The following is a 15,968-nucleotide window of genomic DNA, read 5'->3' as shown; positions in this document are numbered from 1 at the left end:
ATCCTTAGGATTTTAAAAGCATGGTGACAGATTTCTTTTAAAAATGATTTTGAATGTTTAAGGAGTGGCTCCTTTTAAAAGCAAGCATCTAAGGATATCTTCTCCCTTCTGTCAAAAGGGAGAACATCAAACTTCTTTCAAGCAGAATACTAGTGCTACATCAACATGATTACAACTCACTGTATTGTTATATATACATTAAACGAGTTGAACTCTCAAACAGGCTAAGACATTTTGAAATAGTAATTAGTAAAATGAATGTGTTAATGTTTTAAAAGCATAACAGTCTTGATGATTAAGGTAGAGTTGACAAAGTCTTTAAGATGAAAAGGCGGAGGCAGGACTTTTTCCATCACAATGCTGGGAAAATGGAATTAGGTGGATTCCACACAGCAAAGTTTTAATGAGGCAAGTGTCAGGCAAGCACATCAACTTCTTCAAAAACAAAGAAAATCTAAAAGTTTAATTACAAAAACACTTGTACAGAAAACTTGGCATTTCAACAGTTCCAAACACATGTACACAATTTTTTCCCCTAAAATTTAATGTTGTCAGAAATAAAACACTTTGTCTTACTTTCTTCAGCTTGCTCCTTGGGTTTTAATGAAAGGAAACAACAACAACAACAACAACAACGAAATCTGGAACCCTGAATGGGCAACAACTAATTTCTTGAGAAGAACGGGTAAGTGTGCAGGACTATCTGCAGGTTTACTGGGAAACATGAATTAGGTGCCGCGCTAGGCTGTGACCTCATTCGCCACCTCCTGGGTGGGTACCACACACCTGCTTAACAGCGTCTGATAGTGTTGTGGCTGCTGAGTCCCAGCCACCAGTCTGGTGTGTCGCTGCTGGGAGAGCCCCGGTTTCAAAAGCAGGCTGCTTATTTTGTGAAAACGGTTTTGGACTGTAGCCTCTCCCAAGATCTGGAGCATTCCTGAATATGCAAATGTTTCAAGTCAATGTCAGGTGTCCCGTCTACAGTCGGGAGAATGATGACCTTTGGACCAAGTTGCCATCTTTCCTGGTCAACAGCACTGCTAACAAAGGTGACACAGAGGAGAAAGAGAACAGTATCAGGAGGAAAGAAGAAAGGAAACAGAGTGTCTGGCAGGAGGCAGACACAAACTTCCAGAACTGGCTTGGCTGTCCTTCTGCCACACACAGGGTGTTCTCGCTCGGACTGAGCCGGCGAGGAGTCCGAGGGAAGTGACAGGGACAGCAGGAGAGGGCAGAAAAACAGGAAAATACAGAAAAGCAGGCTAGGTTTCTAGCAACAAGGAATGATGGGCTCTTATTGTAGGAAGTTGCCAAGTGGCTGCATGTGGCTTCAGTGCATGGAAATTGGACTGTGTGCTCACATAACATTTTGCAGAAAGGCTGCTTTTGTTGTGATTTTATTTCCTTTGGGCTAATAAAGAAATCAGGTAGGATGCTGCTGAGAAGACAGGATGGTGCATCAACACAACAGGGGGCCCCTGGCTTGCACCCTGGCTTCTGAGCAGATTGTAAGGGGGACATACTTCCGCCTGCGCCAGTGGCAGGGTGCCGAGACAATGGGCTCAGCACGGCCCACTTTGGTTCCAAGGATCTCAGCTGCAACTGTCAGCCTTGTGCGCTAGAGCATCCAAACCAAACCAAACCAAACGAAACCCTGAGGTGAGAATCAGAAAACCTCTCTTCCCTTTTGGTGTTAAAAAGAAAAAATCACTTACTGAGAGGGGAAAAGGAAGGGAAGCCTTGAACGTAGATTTTGCAGTTGTGGCTGTGGAGGGAAGACCAGTTCCTCTGTGCCCTTGTCTGTGGGCTCAGGAGAAGACTTTGAACACTCCCACCCTTCCCCGCTGGAGTGTCAGTGCACCTGAAGCCGAGAGGGAGTCCCTCGGTTGTTGCTCATGATAAACTTTGGGTTTTTGTGTGATTTGTTTTTTTCTCCAATGCCCCAATCAGAAATGACTTTACCCTCTCCCTCCTGTTTACCAATGACCTTTTCCTCAGTGAAAACGCTCCACAAGACACTGCCAACAGATGGGAACAGAAGAGCCTTGCTGGGGCTGGGACACCGCGTATGTGCAGGAGCGACACGTAGGAAACAGCAGGCAGTACCGAGGAGGGACAGAGCATTCTCCTTCAGGGCAGCGATCACAAAGCCTCGATGAGGGCTGGCACCCACTGAGCGCCGTGGGGGGCAGGAAACACAGCCTCCTCCACAGGACACCGTCAACAAGGAGCTCCCTTCTGTGGAGGCACAGCAGGACGGTGAGGGGAGAAGCCCGGGCCTGTCCAATGAGAGAAACTCTCCTTCAGAGTCCAGCTGAGCAACAAAGCCCAGAGGTTAGAAAATGGAGATGTATAACTTGGCGGGGGGTGGAGGAAATAAAAAATAACCCCCAAAGGCATTATTAAAAAAAAGTGACAGCTAGGTAGGAAAACAGGAGCCACAGATAAAAGGGCCCCATCTGAAGGGGAACAAGGAGAGGGCTTCCTCTGCTGCAGGAGGTATCAGTGTCAGGGTTGCCCAGTCAGCAGAACATCCGCAGACCCACTTTATCAGAAATGCAGATGACAGGAAACCGAGGATTCGGGAGGGCGGCTGTACGCTTTCAAAGCTGCGCAAGGCCGGTTCCACAGGAAGAGTGCATCCACGCTCCTCTGGCTGCTCCCTCACAAGGCTTCCCGGGGTGAAGGCATTGAGCTCCTAACTGACAGTTCTTCCCCGCGCAGAGCAACCTGCACCCCCTCTCTGCCTCCACTCAGTTCAAATTTCCAGGGATGGCTTCTCATTCCTCACAAGCAAAACCACTTACAGAACATCATGGAGCTCTAAGACCTGTAGAATTGGGAGGGAGAAAAACAATGAAGATACCGAAATGGTGAGCACTGATCAGAAAGGGTTAGGGCTATGGGTTAGAAAAAACAAAATGCTCTTTGCTATTTTGGGGAGGGCTACGGTGAGGAGCAGGGTGAGGGTAAACGAAAGAGCACAGAAAGCTGCAAGCAGACAACCTCATGGAGATGTCTGAGATCACATTTCAATGAGGAACACGGTTCAGTAAGAGTGGGGAGGTAGGAAAATCATCAGCTGAACACAGAAAAGCAACTATCAGGCCCAAATCTGATGATGGAAAGTTAGTACTCCATTTTAGTCCAAAAAATGTATAATCAATCAAAACCAGTCTTCTTCAAGTATAAATCTAAAAACCTTGGCATATATATAAAAATGTATTATGTGCGCAGGATCAATACATTTTCTTACATCGCTAAAGTTGCAATCGCATGAGAAAGGGTTTTTTTTTTTTCTTTCTTCAATTCCTCAAAGAGCCAAATATTTTTCATTTGGTTAAACTGAAACCAAGCAACATATGGATTCTGACAGCTTATGTAACATGGTCACCTCTCAGTGTGAAGCTGCCCCCATGGTTTCTTCCCAGCTCTACTTTTTTTTCTAGGTTAGATACAGAGAAAGGTAACAACAACTAGGGCAAGTCTTCCACTGTATGTCCATAAAAATAATTTTTAGATGGGCTGACCAATTTTTATAACACTATAATCCCTGGATTATAAGTTTCTCTATTTACCTACTTGTCTTAACGCTTATATTCCAAAGTTTTTTGGTGCCTTTCCCTTATACCTGCCCCCACCTCTGTACAGCAATGCTTTAGAAATCCCACTGAACTGGAATTCAGGTATATGTGTTCTAGTTGGATTCTGGATTCTTCTACTTGGGTATTTTTAGGCAAGAAATTTCACCTCTTTGGGACTCCATTTCTTCCTATGTAAAATGTTGGGATTTCTAAAGGTCCCTTCCGGCTCTAATATGCTCTTCTAAAACTGTAGAACACTGGCTTCCCTTCACTCACTGGCTCCTGACAGTGGATGAAACCTTTGCCAAGCTCACGTCAGAGTAATTAATTGCACCACGAATGCTGGGGACATCAGGCCTAGCTGTCTGTACATATTTGTATAATGAGGCCAACGTAGTATTAATCACAGTCTTTATAATTGTTTCATTTGACAGTTCTGAGGAGTGTGGGGAACTCTCTACTCTTAGTTACGTTTGCACGGCTGGATTGTAAGAATCTGTAGTAATAAAATGGTTCACATTTCAGGTATTTTTTTTTCAAGAGCAAAATATAGGTTAAAATCAAAGATAATGGTAACATTCTAGGATTTCAAAGATCCCTCAGAAAGCGGATACTATAGTTTATATCAAGATGGGTAAGGCTTTATGAGAGTCTTCTCACTAGCAAAATACTCAAAATAGAAAACCACTTTTGGCTCAAAACTTGCAACAAATGCCCTATACCTACGTGAGGAGACACCATGTTATCAATTACTGTGTTTTTTCACAGTCTTCCACTCTGTTTGTCCCGGCTCTCTCTTTTCAAGCCTACAAGAGTGCTAATTGAAAACACTGTGTGAAAATGAGAAGGATGATGAGCTCCTGAAAATCCCAGGCCTAGATTTACAAGCTGTTCCCTTCATAAACAGCGGCGGTAATGCCACTTCTTTATTCTGTAGGGAGTCCAGCCGTCTCTCAGAAGTACGGTCTGTTCCATCTGGTTACTCACTAGAAGGACGCTAATCCTTTCCCCATCAGGGCATGGCAGAGGCTAACGTATAATGCACTGTCTCACCATCCAATGGCATGGCCAAGGAGGACAGAGATTACTGCTCTTGTCTCTGCTAGCAGATGCTGCCTCATCAGACAAAGAATCATGGGCTTTATTTATTGTTTATTCTTATATATTTTGCTCAAGGTCCAAACCATACTACAATATGGACAGGTGTATGAGTGTGCTCATGTACCTGCAGGACAAATAAAGATTCACAACTATGACTGGCCACTGTAAGGAGCATATCCTGCCTGTCCCCTCTTGTTTTTGGATCCAAATGTGGCACCTCATTATATGATGCTAGGAATCCCACAGTTTCTACGTCTGCAGGAATGGGTCTGCAGACCAAAGGGTTGTCAGTTTTGTGGGACAGCATGCTTCAGGGCACTCTAGCTCTAGGAATTTAAGTGAACACCTACGAGTTCTATTTAAGAAAGGATGCCTGATGACTGACCATTCATACCAAAAAGTTTAAACGGGCAGAGACTTTCAGGAAATGTATTTTTTTCATTCTCTAAGAGGAACTACTACTAGTCATTTGCTGAACATATTTTTAAAAGGCTTATTTTCTCTCTTCTCTTTTTTGCTTTTTGAGAGTTTATTTTTTAAAATCTATTTAAAGTCTTTTTATTTTCTTATTTTATCTAAGTAATCACAACACCCAGTGTGGGGCTGGAACTCACAACTCTGAGATCAAGATTCACGTGCTCTTCTGGCCGAACCAGCCAGGTACCCCCCTGCACCACCCCTGGGCAATAGCTGTTTCACTATAAGGATAGTCCATACGAACATTTAACATACCAGTAGTTACTCTGATATGGAGTGGTGAAGGAAAAGCTTCTTCCTCGCGTAGGTTTTATATATATACAATGTCTCAGCGACTGCTGTTGTAGGTTATCGTTAGTATTTTCCAGGGAAAAGGAAGTTTAACAATTAAGTGATATTTATTTTGTTCTAAGTGCTGTTTTGGGGGTGATTCCCTCTAAGCTTCTCATCCTCTCTTCAAAACCCTTTGGGAAACCAACACCGGAGAATACAGCTAATAACTGACAAAGCTGGAATGGAGGTTCAACCACAAAACATCATGCTCTTTCCATTAAACCATGCTGAGGCATGCATGAGAAAAAACTCTTTTCTAACATTAGTTACTACATTGAGTAAGCATGTAACAGTGATTTTAATTGTCTCCAATTCGTTTATTTGATGTAATGCCAGGGTTTCAGTAGTATTGAGAAAGTCGACTGCCTTCTTATTTTCGATGACGTGTTGGCACATACATGTCGCATCAGTGAGCACTCACCATTCCCTAACGGTCAAGCCTGTTCACAACTTCTCGAACTGTAGCTATGAAGTTTTCATTGTCTTGGGGATTAGCTAAAATAATACTGTGCAGTCTGTTCATGTATGAGTCAATGGTGTCCACTGTAGGTGTCTCTCCACTTCCTGAAGTGAGATAAGAAGAGAAAGTAAGAAAATCCTCCCTATTCTGTTCAACCATAACACAGTTAAGTGACTCCAAGTAAAAGCAACTGTGACTCTAATGTGGTCCGCTCCACAGACCAGATTTTCATTTCAGAGCAGAGGCTTTTAGACCTCAAAGAAATGACATTAATCCACATATCCTGAATAAAAAGATGGGCTATATAATCACTATACAGTATATAGGAGTAGATGCATACAACAAAATGTTAGAGACTCCCTGCTTTCTGCTGGAATTATCCTTAACATGAAAGAGTATATAAAACATACTAGTGTTTGTTTTTTCTCTTCCTTCCCATTAAAACAGAATTACAACGCAAGCAAACATATATAGGAAAAGTGCCCTACTCAGGACTTATTACTCCAGTTTCCATTATTCTGAATATTAAATTAAGCTTAATAGAAAGGAAATTATATTAAAATGTAATTGCAGAAAAATTTAAATAACCAGACAGTCTGAAAGTATGGCTGATCGTAGCCAAAACTGAGATACTGTTAGGTGACCCACACAAAACGCTGAGGGAAGAAAACCCTTATTTTAGATTCTCCACTTGGTGGAGAGACCTCAGGCTCACCCCACTAATACCAACTTAATACCAACACAAACAGCACCTGCTGCCCCCCTCCCCACCCCCAAAGTGCTTGGCAAAGGGCGACATTACCAGGCAAGGGCATGCTGGCAAAGCTGCTGGTGAGCACCTGCCGCAGGGTCTCCAGGTGCTGCTGTAAGACCGTGTTGCGGCTCCGCTCCTGGATCACGTCCACCTCCAGCTTCTCCACTGCTGTGCGCATGCTCTCCACGTGCTTCTGCAGGGCTGCATTCCTCTCCTCGAACTCCATGTTGGATTTGCGGAGCTGGCGGAGCTCTGCCTCCCGCGCTGAGGACACACCCCCCCACGTAGAACCCAAGTAGCACCAGGAGTCTTAGAGGATTCCCGAAGACTCTTACAAAGAAGTTCTGCTTAGCTGTCTCTAATTAGCTACCCTACCTCATCTCCCTATTCTCATTATAGCCTTCCAGATAGCAATTTCAGCAATAGAATGCCTGGTTCCCCAGAGCTATTTTAATTCTTAAAGCTGGTCATATTCCTACTTAAGATTGCAAGGAACAGTTGCAATTCTCGGTATTTCAATGTTTGTTTTGTTTAAAACTATGCAATGAGGAGCCAGAGGGGCTTCGCAGGGCGGTCCTGGGAGAGGAGCAAGCACAGCTGTGGGTTTCCATCTTTCCTGCAATGGAGTCAGCTTTGCTCTTACTTATTTTACATTCAGGATGCCCATGTAAGTTTTTATTATACAAAGGGTTTGGGTCTAAGAGTCTGAAAGCAATTGAATTAGTGATGCGTATTTATTTCCTTTGATCCAGGGACTAAAGGCGCTTTGACAAAACTGGTCCTGCTTTCCTTCACTGGTTTTTGAGTAGCTACCTTTGCTAGAGAGTCAAAAAGAAGTAGATTTCTTCCTCCAGACCAGCCCTAGGGTGGAGAATATCACTACCACTGCTTTCGAGCAATGAATCCCTCCTGAGAATGAAATCCTCTGTCACAAATCTGAGGAATGCGAAATGATACTTTAGTAATTACCTTTGCTGTGGTTCAGGAATTCCTCTGTAAATATAGGAATGTCAAAAACGGACCGTTCCTTTACCTCTGTTTCTTTCTGTGAATCAAGAGTAACAAAATAGTTTTTTTCCCCTCTTTTATTGAAGTATAGTTGACACACGTTACATTAATTTTAGGTGTACAATGTAGTGATTCCATAAGTCTATACAGTATGCCTGCTCAGCACAAGTGTAGCTACCATCTGTCACCATACAATGCCATTACAAAACCACTTCTGTAACTTTTATCCCTGTGACTTACTCTTTCTAGAACTGGAAGACTACCTCCCACTCCCCTTTTCCCATTTTCCTTCCCACACCCATTTTCCCCATCTCCCCTAGCATCCCTCCCCTCTGGCAACCATCAGTTGTTTTCTGTACTTATGGGCCAGTTTCTGCTTTTTGTTTGTCTATTTATTCATTTGTGTTGTTTTTCTTTTTCTTTTCTCCCTTTTTTTTTTTTTTTTTTGAGGGAGAGAACATGGGCAGAGGAGAGGGGAGGAAGGAGAGAGAGGGGGCAGAGAGAGAGAGAGAGAGAGAGAATCTTAAGCTGACTCCATGTTGAGTGTGGAGCCCAACATGGGGCTTGATTTCACGACCATGAGATTGTGACCTGAGCCAAAATCAAGAGTAGAACATTTAACCCATTGAGCCATCCAGGCGCTCTCATTTTTTATTTTATTTTATTTTTTAGATTCCACATATAAGTAAAATCATATGGTATTTGTCTTTCTCTGACTTATAATTCCCTTTAGCCTACCTGTGTTGTCACATATAGTAAAAATTACATTATTTTTTAGGGCTAAGTAATATTCCACTCTATGTTATGTGTGTGTGTGTATCTTCTTTATCCATTCATCTATTGATGAATAGTTGGGTTGCTTCCATATCTTGGCTACTGTAAATAATGCTGCAATGAACATAGGAGTGCACATCTTTTCAAATTAGTGTTTTTACAAAACAGTTCTTTTTTTTTTTTGTTTTAGAAAAAAGTAATCTCTAAGCCCAACGTAGGGCTCAAACTCACCACCTTGAGATCAAGGTGCCTTGCCAGCCAGGTACCCCACAAAACAGTCAATTCTTAAACAGAAGCTAAATTAAATAGGTAAGGCCTGAAGGCCATGTCTTCCTTAAAGAAACAGTAGGGTGAGCAGGTATCAGTCCAAGTGAAGGTGTAAGGGAAATTCTACCTTTTCATTGGAATCAACCTTTCATAGAGTTCAAGCAGGTTAAATATTTAGTTCTCTCAGGTGTGCAACTATGGTGCAATGAGAAACCTTAAAACAAACCTATACATATTTCCCTAATGGAGAATTTGGAAGCCATTTCTGAGCTCTGTGCTTTGAGAAGTCAAGAGTATACAGGTGTTGAGGAAGGAATAGAGAAAAGGAATTTCTATATGTTTTTTCACTTGCTTCTGTTGGTTACGCATGTAAAATGCTCTGAGATAGGACTGCTCGGTTTAAATTTGCCGAATGGACAATAAGAACTTTCAGCAGAGATTTGCCAACCATGAGCAATAAAAACAACATTCTATTGGTACTACTGCTTTACTTATTTACGGGGGCAGCCTATAGTTGGGGATCTTTTAAACTTTCTTCAAACACAGGGAAAAAAGAACAAAAACAAAATCAAGAAGTCAGAAATAACTAGGCTCTAAATATGAGAAAAGGCAGGATTAAGTAAGATAGAAAAGAATAACAACGCCTAAATTTAATTCACCAATTTGGTGAATTTAAAAATAAAGTTAAAAAATAAAGGTCTCATAAATCACTGCAAAATATATTCTGCAGCAACCCATAAGAATAAAGTCAATTTCAAGATGCCTTGGCTGGAATTTCTACAATGAACTTGAAGTTGAAGCCATTAGGAATAAGTGTATTGGCACAATGGTTAAAATCTTACATAATATAAGATGGTAAGGACAACAGTGGGAAATGAGTGCTGAAGGAACTGCTAGTGAGATCTGAAGATTCCAAAATCTTTACAACATAAAGAACAGTAAAAAAAAAAAAAAAAAAAAAAAAAAAAACATTCCTACAAAAACATGTTTAAAGTAAGAGATAGAATGTATCTTTCCTAACTCTTGCCACTAGTCTTTTATCTTTGAACACAAATATGATTTGCTGCCCAGTAGAAAGCTGCTTTAAGCAGTTAACAGTCTGTGAGGGAATTCTGACGGCCAAGCTCCTATTTTCATTTTTGGCATCTACCTTGTAAGGGGGCTGGTTTGTATGAGCAGCCTGCCAATGGCAGCTGATCAAGAGAGACATCTAAGATGCTAAGTCTAAAAAACTATGTATCTATGTATTTACCTAAAGAAACTTTCAGAGCACTTAATTTTTACCTTTTATCTCTTAAAGAAAGTAAGCAAAGTTTCCCAGAGCAATTTAAAAAGAAACAACACAATTATCAGTGAAAGCCCCAATTTCAACCTGCAAAGCTCTACCTCGGCCCAGTTCCCAGTGGCTTCAAGGAGAACTCATGCGTGGGTGAGAAGAGCTGGTGCCAGAAAGGATCCTAGACATATTCACAGTGGCTTTTTTAGGACTCGACTGGCTTACCTATGCTGTAACTGTTGCTGGGTAGTGATAGTAAAACAGAAAACATACAATTTCAACATGAACAAGGTATAACAGATACAAGTTACCCTGCTCAGTCTCCTCCTTAACTGCACAGGCTCATATGAGATCACTCACCTAGTCACAGATCTAAATATCTGCTAGTTAAGGACGGAGGGATGCTTGCCTCCCAATCCCATGGTAGCAAGAGCTCTCTCCAAGGCCTTGAGTCTCCTCAGACAGGTAATGCTCTTCTACTCTTTGCAAGAGTGGCCCAAACCAAGCTAACTACTTAAGTAAGGGCAGAGAATAGTACCTCATAGGTACATTAACACACTGCCCCCTGGTACAGATTCTTAGAGTGCAAGAGAAGAAACAAGAAAGCAATTAAATGAAACTGTTCAGTCTCTGAAAGGCAACAGAAATTCTACTTAACGGAAGAGTGGTAATAAAAACCATCAGCACTCTTCCATTACTGAGTACATTACTCGGCATGGAGAGGATCCTCCTGGGGGCTCGGGTATACTTAAGCTGTTCCAAGGATTGCTCAAGGGATTAAAATCATAAGGATTTCATTACCTCTTCATTGAAAGGGTCTAATTTGTTCAGGCTGAGTGTCATTTTGTCATTTCTCATAAATTAAGGGAGAAACAAAATTATTGTTTCTATCTTAGTCCTCATATGAGATGTAGACACTTTCTTGAGAGTAACACTAGTTGACTCCTGCATCCAGAGGGCTGGCTTTTGGTCTGAGGGGAGCAAAAATGCTCTTCACTTAGGTTTTTCCTTCTATATATTGAATGGAAGGGAAGAGAACAGAGGCCCTCTCGAACTGAACCTATTTTGCTGTGATCTACGTTCAAGGCCAGAATTTCATAGAATGTGACATCTTCCCTCAAGGTCCCTTTACTTTAGGGAACACTCTTACTATCTGTGTACCAGTCCCAGTACCCAGTGCTATGCAGGACACTCAAGTGGCTTTGAGGTCAGCATTTCTTTAGCTCTGACAGGAACTTGCCACTACCTGCCATGGTAACAATGTCTTAGGAATCCAAGTTCCACTTAGGAATATAATAGGTTTCTTTATACAAACAAAATAATTTCTGTCTTAATTAGCAACAAATTTGATGACCAACCAGGCCCAATTTCACTTTCAACACTAGTTTGTTCCACTTAGTGTGGCATGTGCAGCAAGAATGCCAGAATGGGATACAGAAGCCTGCATTTCACTCAAACTTTTCTGCCTATAATTCAATAAGTGATTCTGGGGAAGTTGTTTCCTGTCTCAGGCTAGTCACTTTTCTTACCCCTTAAATGGGCACGGGGCGGGGGGTGGGGTTAGTTGAGAGAGTTTCTGAGATCTTAGTCTTTTGAAGTGAGCTTGAAGAATATTCTACTACATTTGTCATTTTACTCCTAATAGGGTAAGGAAAGGGAAATAAACATGTATTTAGAAGCTATGATGTTTCAGGCAGTTTGGAAGATATTTACTCTTTTATTAACTTACTCATAACTCTGCTCAAGTCATTTTACCCACCTCGAGGTGTCCCCTACAAAACATGAGGAACGTTTAGAGCCTGATTCCTTTAGAGTTCCTCCTTTCTATGGGGACTTCCGTGGCTACTTTTCACTCCTAGTGCTTTCTTATTTTTCTGAACTATTATACTAAGAAGTTATATGTAAGGAAATCACTATATAACTATGTTTTAAAACTATCAAACTAATTCTTTTTTTATTTTAATTGTTTTGAAATTGCAAAGTTCAAGAAAGATATTATTCAGTGTAAAATAAAAACTGATACAGTGAGGGACATTAATTGGGTCAAAAACCTTGCTAAGAGAGCTTTATCCTGATGTGGATATACCAGTAAACAGATTTACAGAGCCTAATGTATACACATTTGAGAAACGATTGCTGGCTGTCCGTCTACTCTCCCCTTGTTTTCCTCTGATTTAACATGTATCTAATCTGAAAACAGGGAAATCACACAGAGACTTACTCCTTTTCATAAATCATAGGAATCCATACCATGCTAAATCATGTAAATAAAAATATGAAGCTTCATTTAATAAATAAAAAGCCTCATTTAATAAAAAGTTTCATTTATCAAATCAGCAGCAGCAGCTTCTATGACTGAGTCAATCTACTAAATCTTTCCTGACTAAAACTATCAACCTTACTGAGGACCAAAATGCCACATATAATTTCGCCAGCAAAATTCATAGTGATAAAAGGAGTCAGTCAATTGTTGACTAGAAAGCGTGAGATGTAACGCTTAAGATTATTGTCCAAATTCTCCTTTGCAACCACTAAGGATAGAGAAGTTATAAAGGATGCTTATTAATAAGGGAAAAAGAAAGTACGGAAATCTCATGATATGGGTTGGTGGGGCTGCAGACAAATAAAGAGAGGAATAAGTAATTATACAGATAAACATCTGGCAATATGAAAAGCTTGTAACACTATTCAATTAGGCTTTTAAATATAAAGTATACATACAGTTTTTCAAGTAAAAAAAATCATAATATTTCACCCTAATTAGAGCACAGAGATGTCATATATCTACATTTTCATAGGATTTACTTGAAGAATAAAATGCTAATATTTATTATGTTTCTTACTTTCTAATTCATGGATGGCAATAAATCTATTTGATGGGACACCTGGGTGGCTCAGTCAGTTAGGCAACTGACTTCGGCTCAGGTAACTATCTCATGGTTTGTGAGTTCAACCCCCACGTTGGGCTCTGTGCTGACAGCTCAGAGCCTGGAGCCTGCTTTGGATTCTGTGTCTTGCCCTCTCTGCCCTTCCCCCTGCTCATGTGCATGCGTGCATGCTCTCTTTCTCCCTCTCAAAAATAAACACTAAAAAATAATGAAAAAAACATTAAAAATAACTTAAAAAATAAATGTTTGATTTGTTAATGTAAATGTTTTCTCTGTGTTTTGAAGGTTACCAAGGCCAAATTAGGTATGAGAACTATAGCCCCAAGAGAAGTTATTATTTTGAAAAAATTATTTCTTTTTTTAAAATGTTTTATTTATTTCTGAGAGAAAGGGAGACAGCATGAGCAGGGGTGGGTCAGAGAGAGAGGGAGACACAGAATCTGAAACAGGCTCCAGGCTCTGAGCTGGCTGTCAGCACAGAGCCTGACGCAGGGCTCAAACCTGCGAACCGTGAGATCAGGACCTGAGCCGAAGTTGGACGCTTAACCAACTGAGCCACCCAGGCACTCCTTGAAAAACTTCTTTTTTTTTTTTAAATTTTTTTTTATTTCTAGGAGAGAGAGAGAGACAGCGTGAGCAGGGGAGGGTCAGAGAGAGAGGGAGTCACAGACTGAAACAGGCTCCAGGCTCTGAGCTGGCAGTCAGCACAGAGCCCGACGCGGGGCTCGAACCCACGAACCGCGAGATCATGACCCAAGTGAAAGTCGGACGCTTAACCGACTAAGCCACCCAGGTGCCCCGAAAAACTTATTTCTTAAAAAGCCAAAGCACGCAAGAGTACAACAGAAAATTCTTTTTTGTAAATTTCCACTGTTATTTACACAAGTGGGTTTTTCTATAAAAATCAGTATTTCTGGAAGATCTCCAAATGTAAGGACATCATGCTAGGTGGTAATGGGGTGGGTACAAGACGGAAACTAGACCATAGGTACCTTGAAAGAGATTACAATCCAAGAATGTGAAGAACAGAAGCACTTGAATAATCTCAACACCTTAGCTAGAGCAGTTGAGTGCAGATGAGAAATATAGAGAGCTGTGAGGGTTAAAGGAAGCTGGAGGACACAGGAAAAGCTGAAGGAGGAAATGGAACTTGAAACAGGGTTTGATGGATGGCTAGAATTTTGCAAGGCAGAATGGGATGATAGGGGAGGGGTAACGGGAAAAATTATTGACAGAGAGAAGTATTTTCTTTTCTTTTCAAAAAAATTTTTTTGAATGTTTATTTATGAGAGAGAGAGAGAGAATGAGCTGAGGAGGAGCAGAGAGAGAGGGAGACACAAAATCTAGAGCAGGCTCCAGGCTCCAAGCTGTCAGCACAGAGCCAGATGTGAGGCTTGAATCCACAAACTGTGAGGTCATAACACTAGCCAAAGTCGGATGCTTAACTGATTGAGCCACCCAGGTGCCCCATATTTTCTTTTTTAAAAAATTGTTTTTATTAAAGGGGCACCTGTGTGGCTCAGTCGGTTGAGCTTCTGACTCCAGCTCAGGTCATGATCTCGTGGTTTGTGGGTTTGAGCCCTGCGTTGGGCTCTGTGCTGACAGCTCAGAGCCTGGATCCTGTTTCGATTCTGTGTCTCCTTCTCTCTCTGACCCTCCCCTACTCACACTGTCTCTGTCTCTCTCTGAAATAAATAAAACATTAAAAAAAGTTTTTTTAATTGTTTTTATTAAAACATTTTTTAAAGTATTTATTTTTGAGACAGAGAGAGACAGAACATGAGCGGGGGAGGGGGAGAAAGAGAGGGAGACACAGAATCCGAAGTAGGCTCCAAGTTCTGAGCTGTCAGCACACAGCCCAATGCGGGGCTTGAACTCATGAACCATGAGATCATGACCTGAGCTGAAGTCGGAAGCATAACCGACTGAGCCACCCAGGTGCCCTGAGAAGTATTTTCATGCAAGAAAGAATATGAACACAAGCATGAGGCAGAAATCGATGGGGTACGTGGAGGACAATGAGTAGTAAAGGCTTTTTAATTAAGTATGTAAGATATATGTGGGAAATACGGGAGTTAAGGTATTTGGAAAAGGAAGGTAGGACTTGATCACAGAAGACTCAGATTGCTGAGTTGAATGAGATTTGATAAGTGATGAAAAGTCACTGAGTATTTAAAGCATGGAATTACCAAAAAATTTTATTTTCTTATAACCATATGTGAATCATGGGCTACCTATATATTTAAAGCTCTCTTTGCAGCCTAGCCAAAGACACATGGGCCTAAAATCCTACATAGGAACACAGGTCCATATCCTATGGATGACAGGCTAAACCAAATGGAGAGGAAAAGGCCAGTGAAGGAATAAGTGCCAAGTGCCAGTGAGCTAGGAACTGAGATACTGTAACTTGTGCTCCGTTGACACTATAGTTGAATAGTCCATTTTAAATGTTGGGTTCCCTAAATAACAATTTTCTGAGACTCAGAGTGAGGTATCTGATGATGAAAACCTATGATCAAGTATGGCCTTCAGCTGGTCTTTGTTTCTGTACTTCACTCCAAATTCCAGCCATCTTTAGCATTTCAAGGCAGTAAGATTCTTGGACCACAAGAAAGGACTGGAGTTAGGGGATGTAGTTGAAGGACAGACTCATGATAAGTGTCCATCATAGAGTAAGAATCCTTGAGCAAAAGTAACTCACCCAATTGGAATTATGAGATAGGGAATATTCTGCCATTCAATAAAAAAAGAGGGGTGCCTGGGTGGCTCAGTTGGTAAAGTGTCCAACTTTAGCTCAGGTCATGATCTCACAGTTCATGGGTTCGAGCCCCATGTCAGGCTCTGGGCTGACAGCCAGCTCAGAGCCTGGAGTCTGCTTCAGATTCTGTATCTCCCTCTCTCTCTGACCCTCTCCTGCTCATGCTGTCTCTCTCTCTCTCTCTCTCAGAAATAAATAAATCATTAAAAAAAAAAAAAGAGAGAAAGGTCTAAAAGCATGACAAACAATAACATTATTATCAACAGATATATATACGACACATAGACA

General features: G+C 41.3%; 1 protein-coding gene across 5 annotated transcripts in view; it reads right to left on the bottom strand.

Moving 5' to 3' along the window:
* Nucleotides 1-374: 374 nt before the first annotated feature.
* HMG20A (high mobility group 20A) overlaps nucleotides 375-15,968 on the bottom strand; it is a 73,373-nt gene continuing 57,779 nt past the window's right edge. For 4 of the 5 annotated variants that reach the window (XM_039238194.1, XM_039238195.1, XM_039238193.1 and 1 more), the window contains 3 exons: nucleotides 7,679-7,754; nucleotides 6,758-6,973; nucleotides 5,789-6,059 (listed from right to left, as the gene is read on the bottom strand). In XM_039238194.1, the coding sequence (XP_039094125.1) occupies nucleotides 5,923-6,059; nucleotides 6,758-6,973; nucleotides 7,679-7,754 (429 nt within the window). In that variant the 3' untranslated portion in view covers nucleotides 5,789-5,922. Of the gene's footprint in view, nucleotides 2,831-5,788; nucleotides 6,060-6,757; nucleotides 6,974-7,678; nucleotides 7,755-15,968 lie in introns of those variants that run through there. The other variant, XM_039238196.1, reaches the window with a different exon arrangement.

The sequence above is a fragment of the Hyaena hyaena genome, unplaced genomic scaffold, assembly GCF_003009895.1.
Source record: "Hyaena hyaena isolate Hyena2069 unplaced genomic scaffold, ASM300989v1 scaffold_137, whole genome shotgun sequence".
NCBI lineage: Eukaryota > Metazoa > Chordata > Mammalia > Carnivora > Hyaenidae > Hyaena > Hyaena hyaena.
This window is presented reverse-complemented; position numbering and strand designations above follow the sequence as displayed.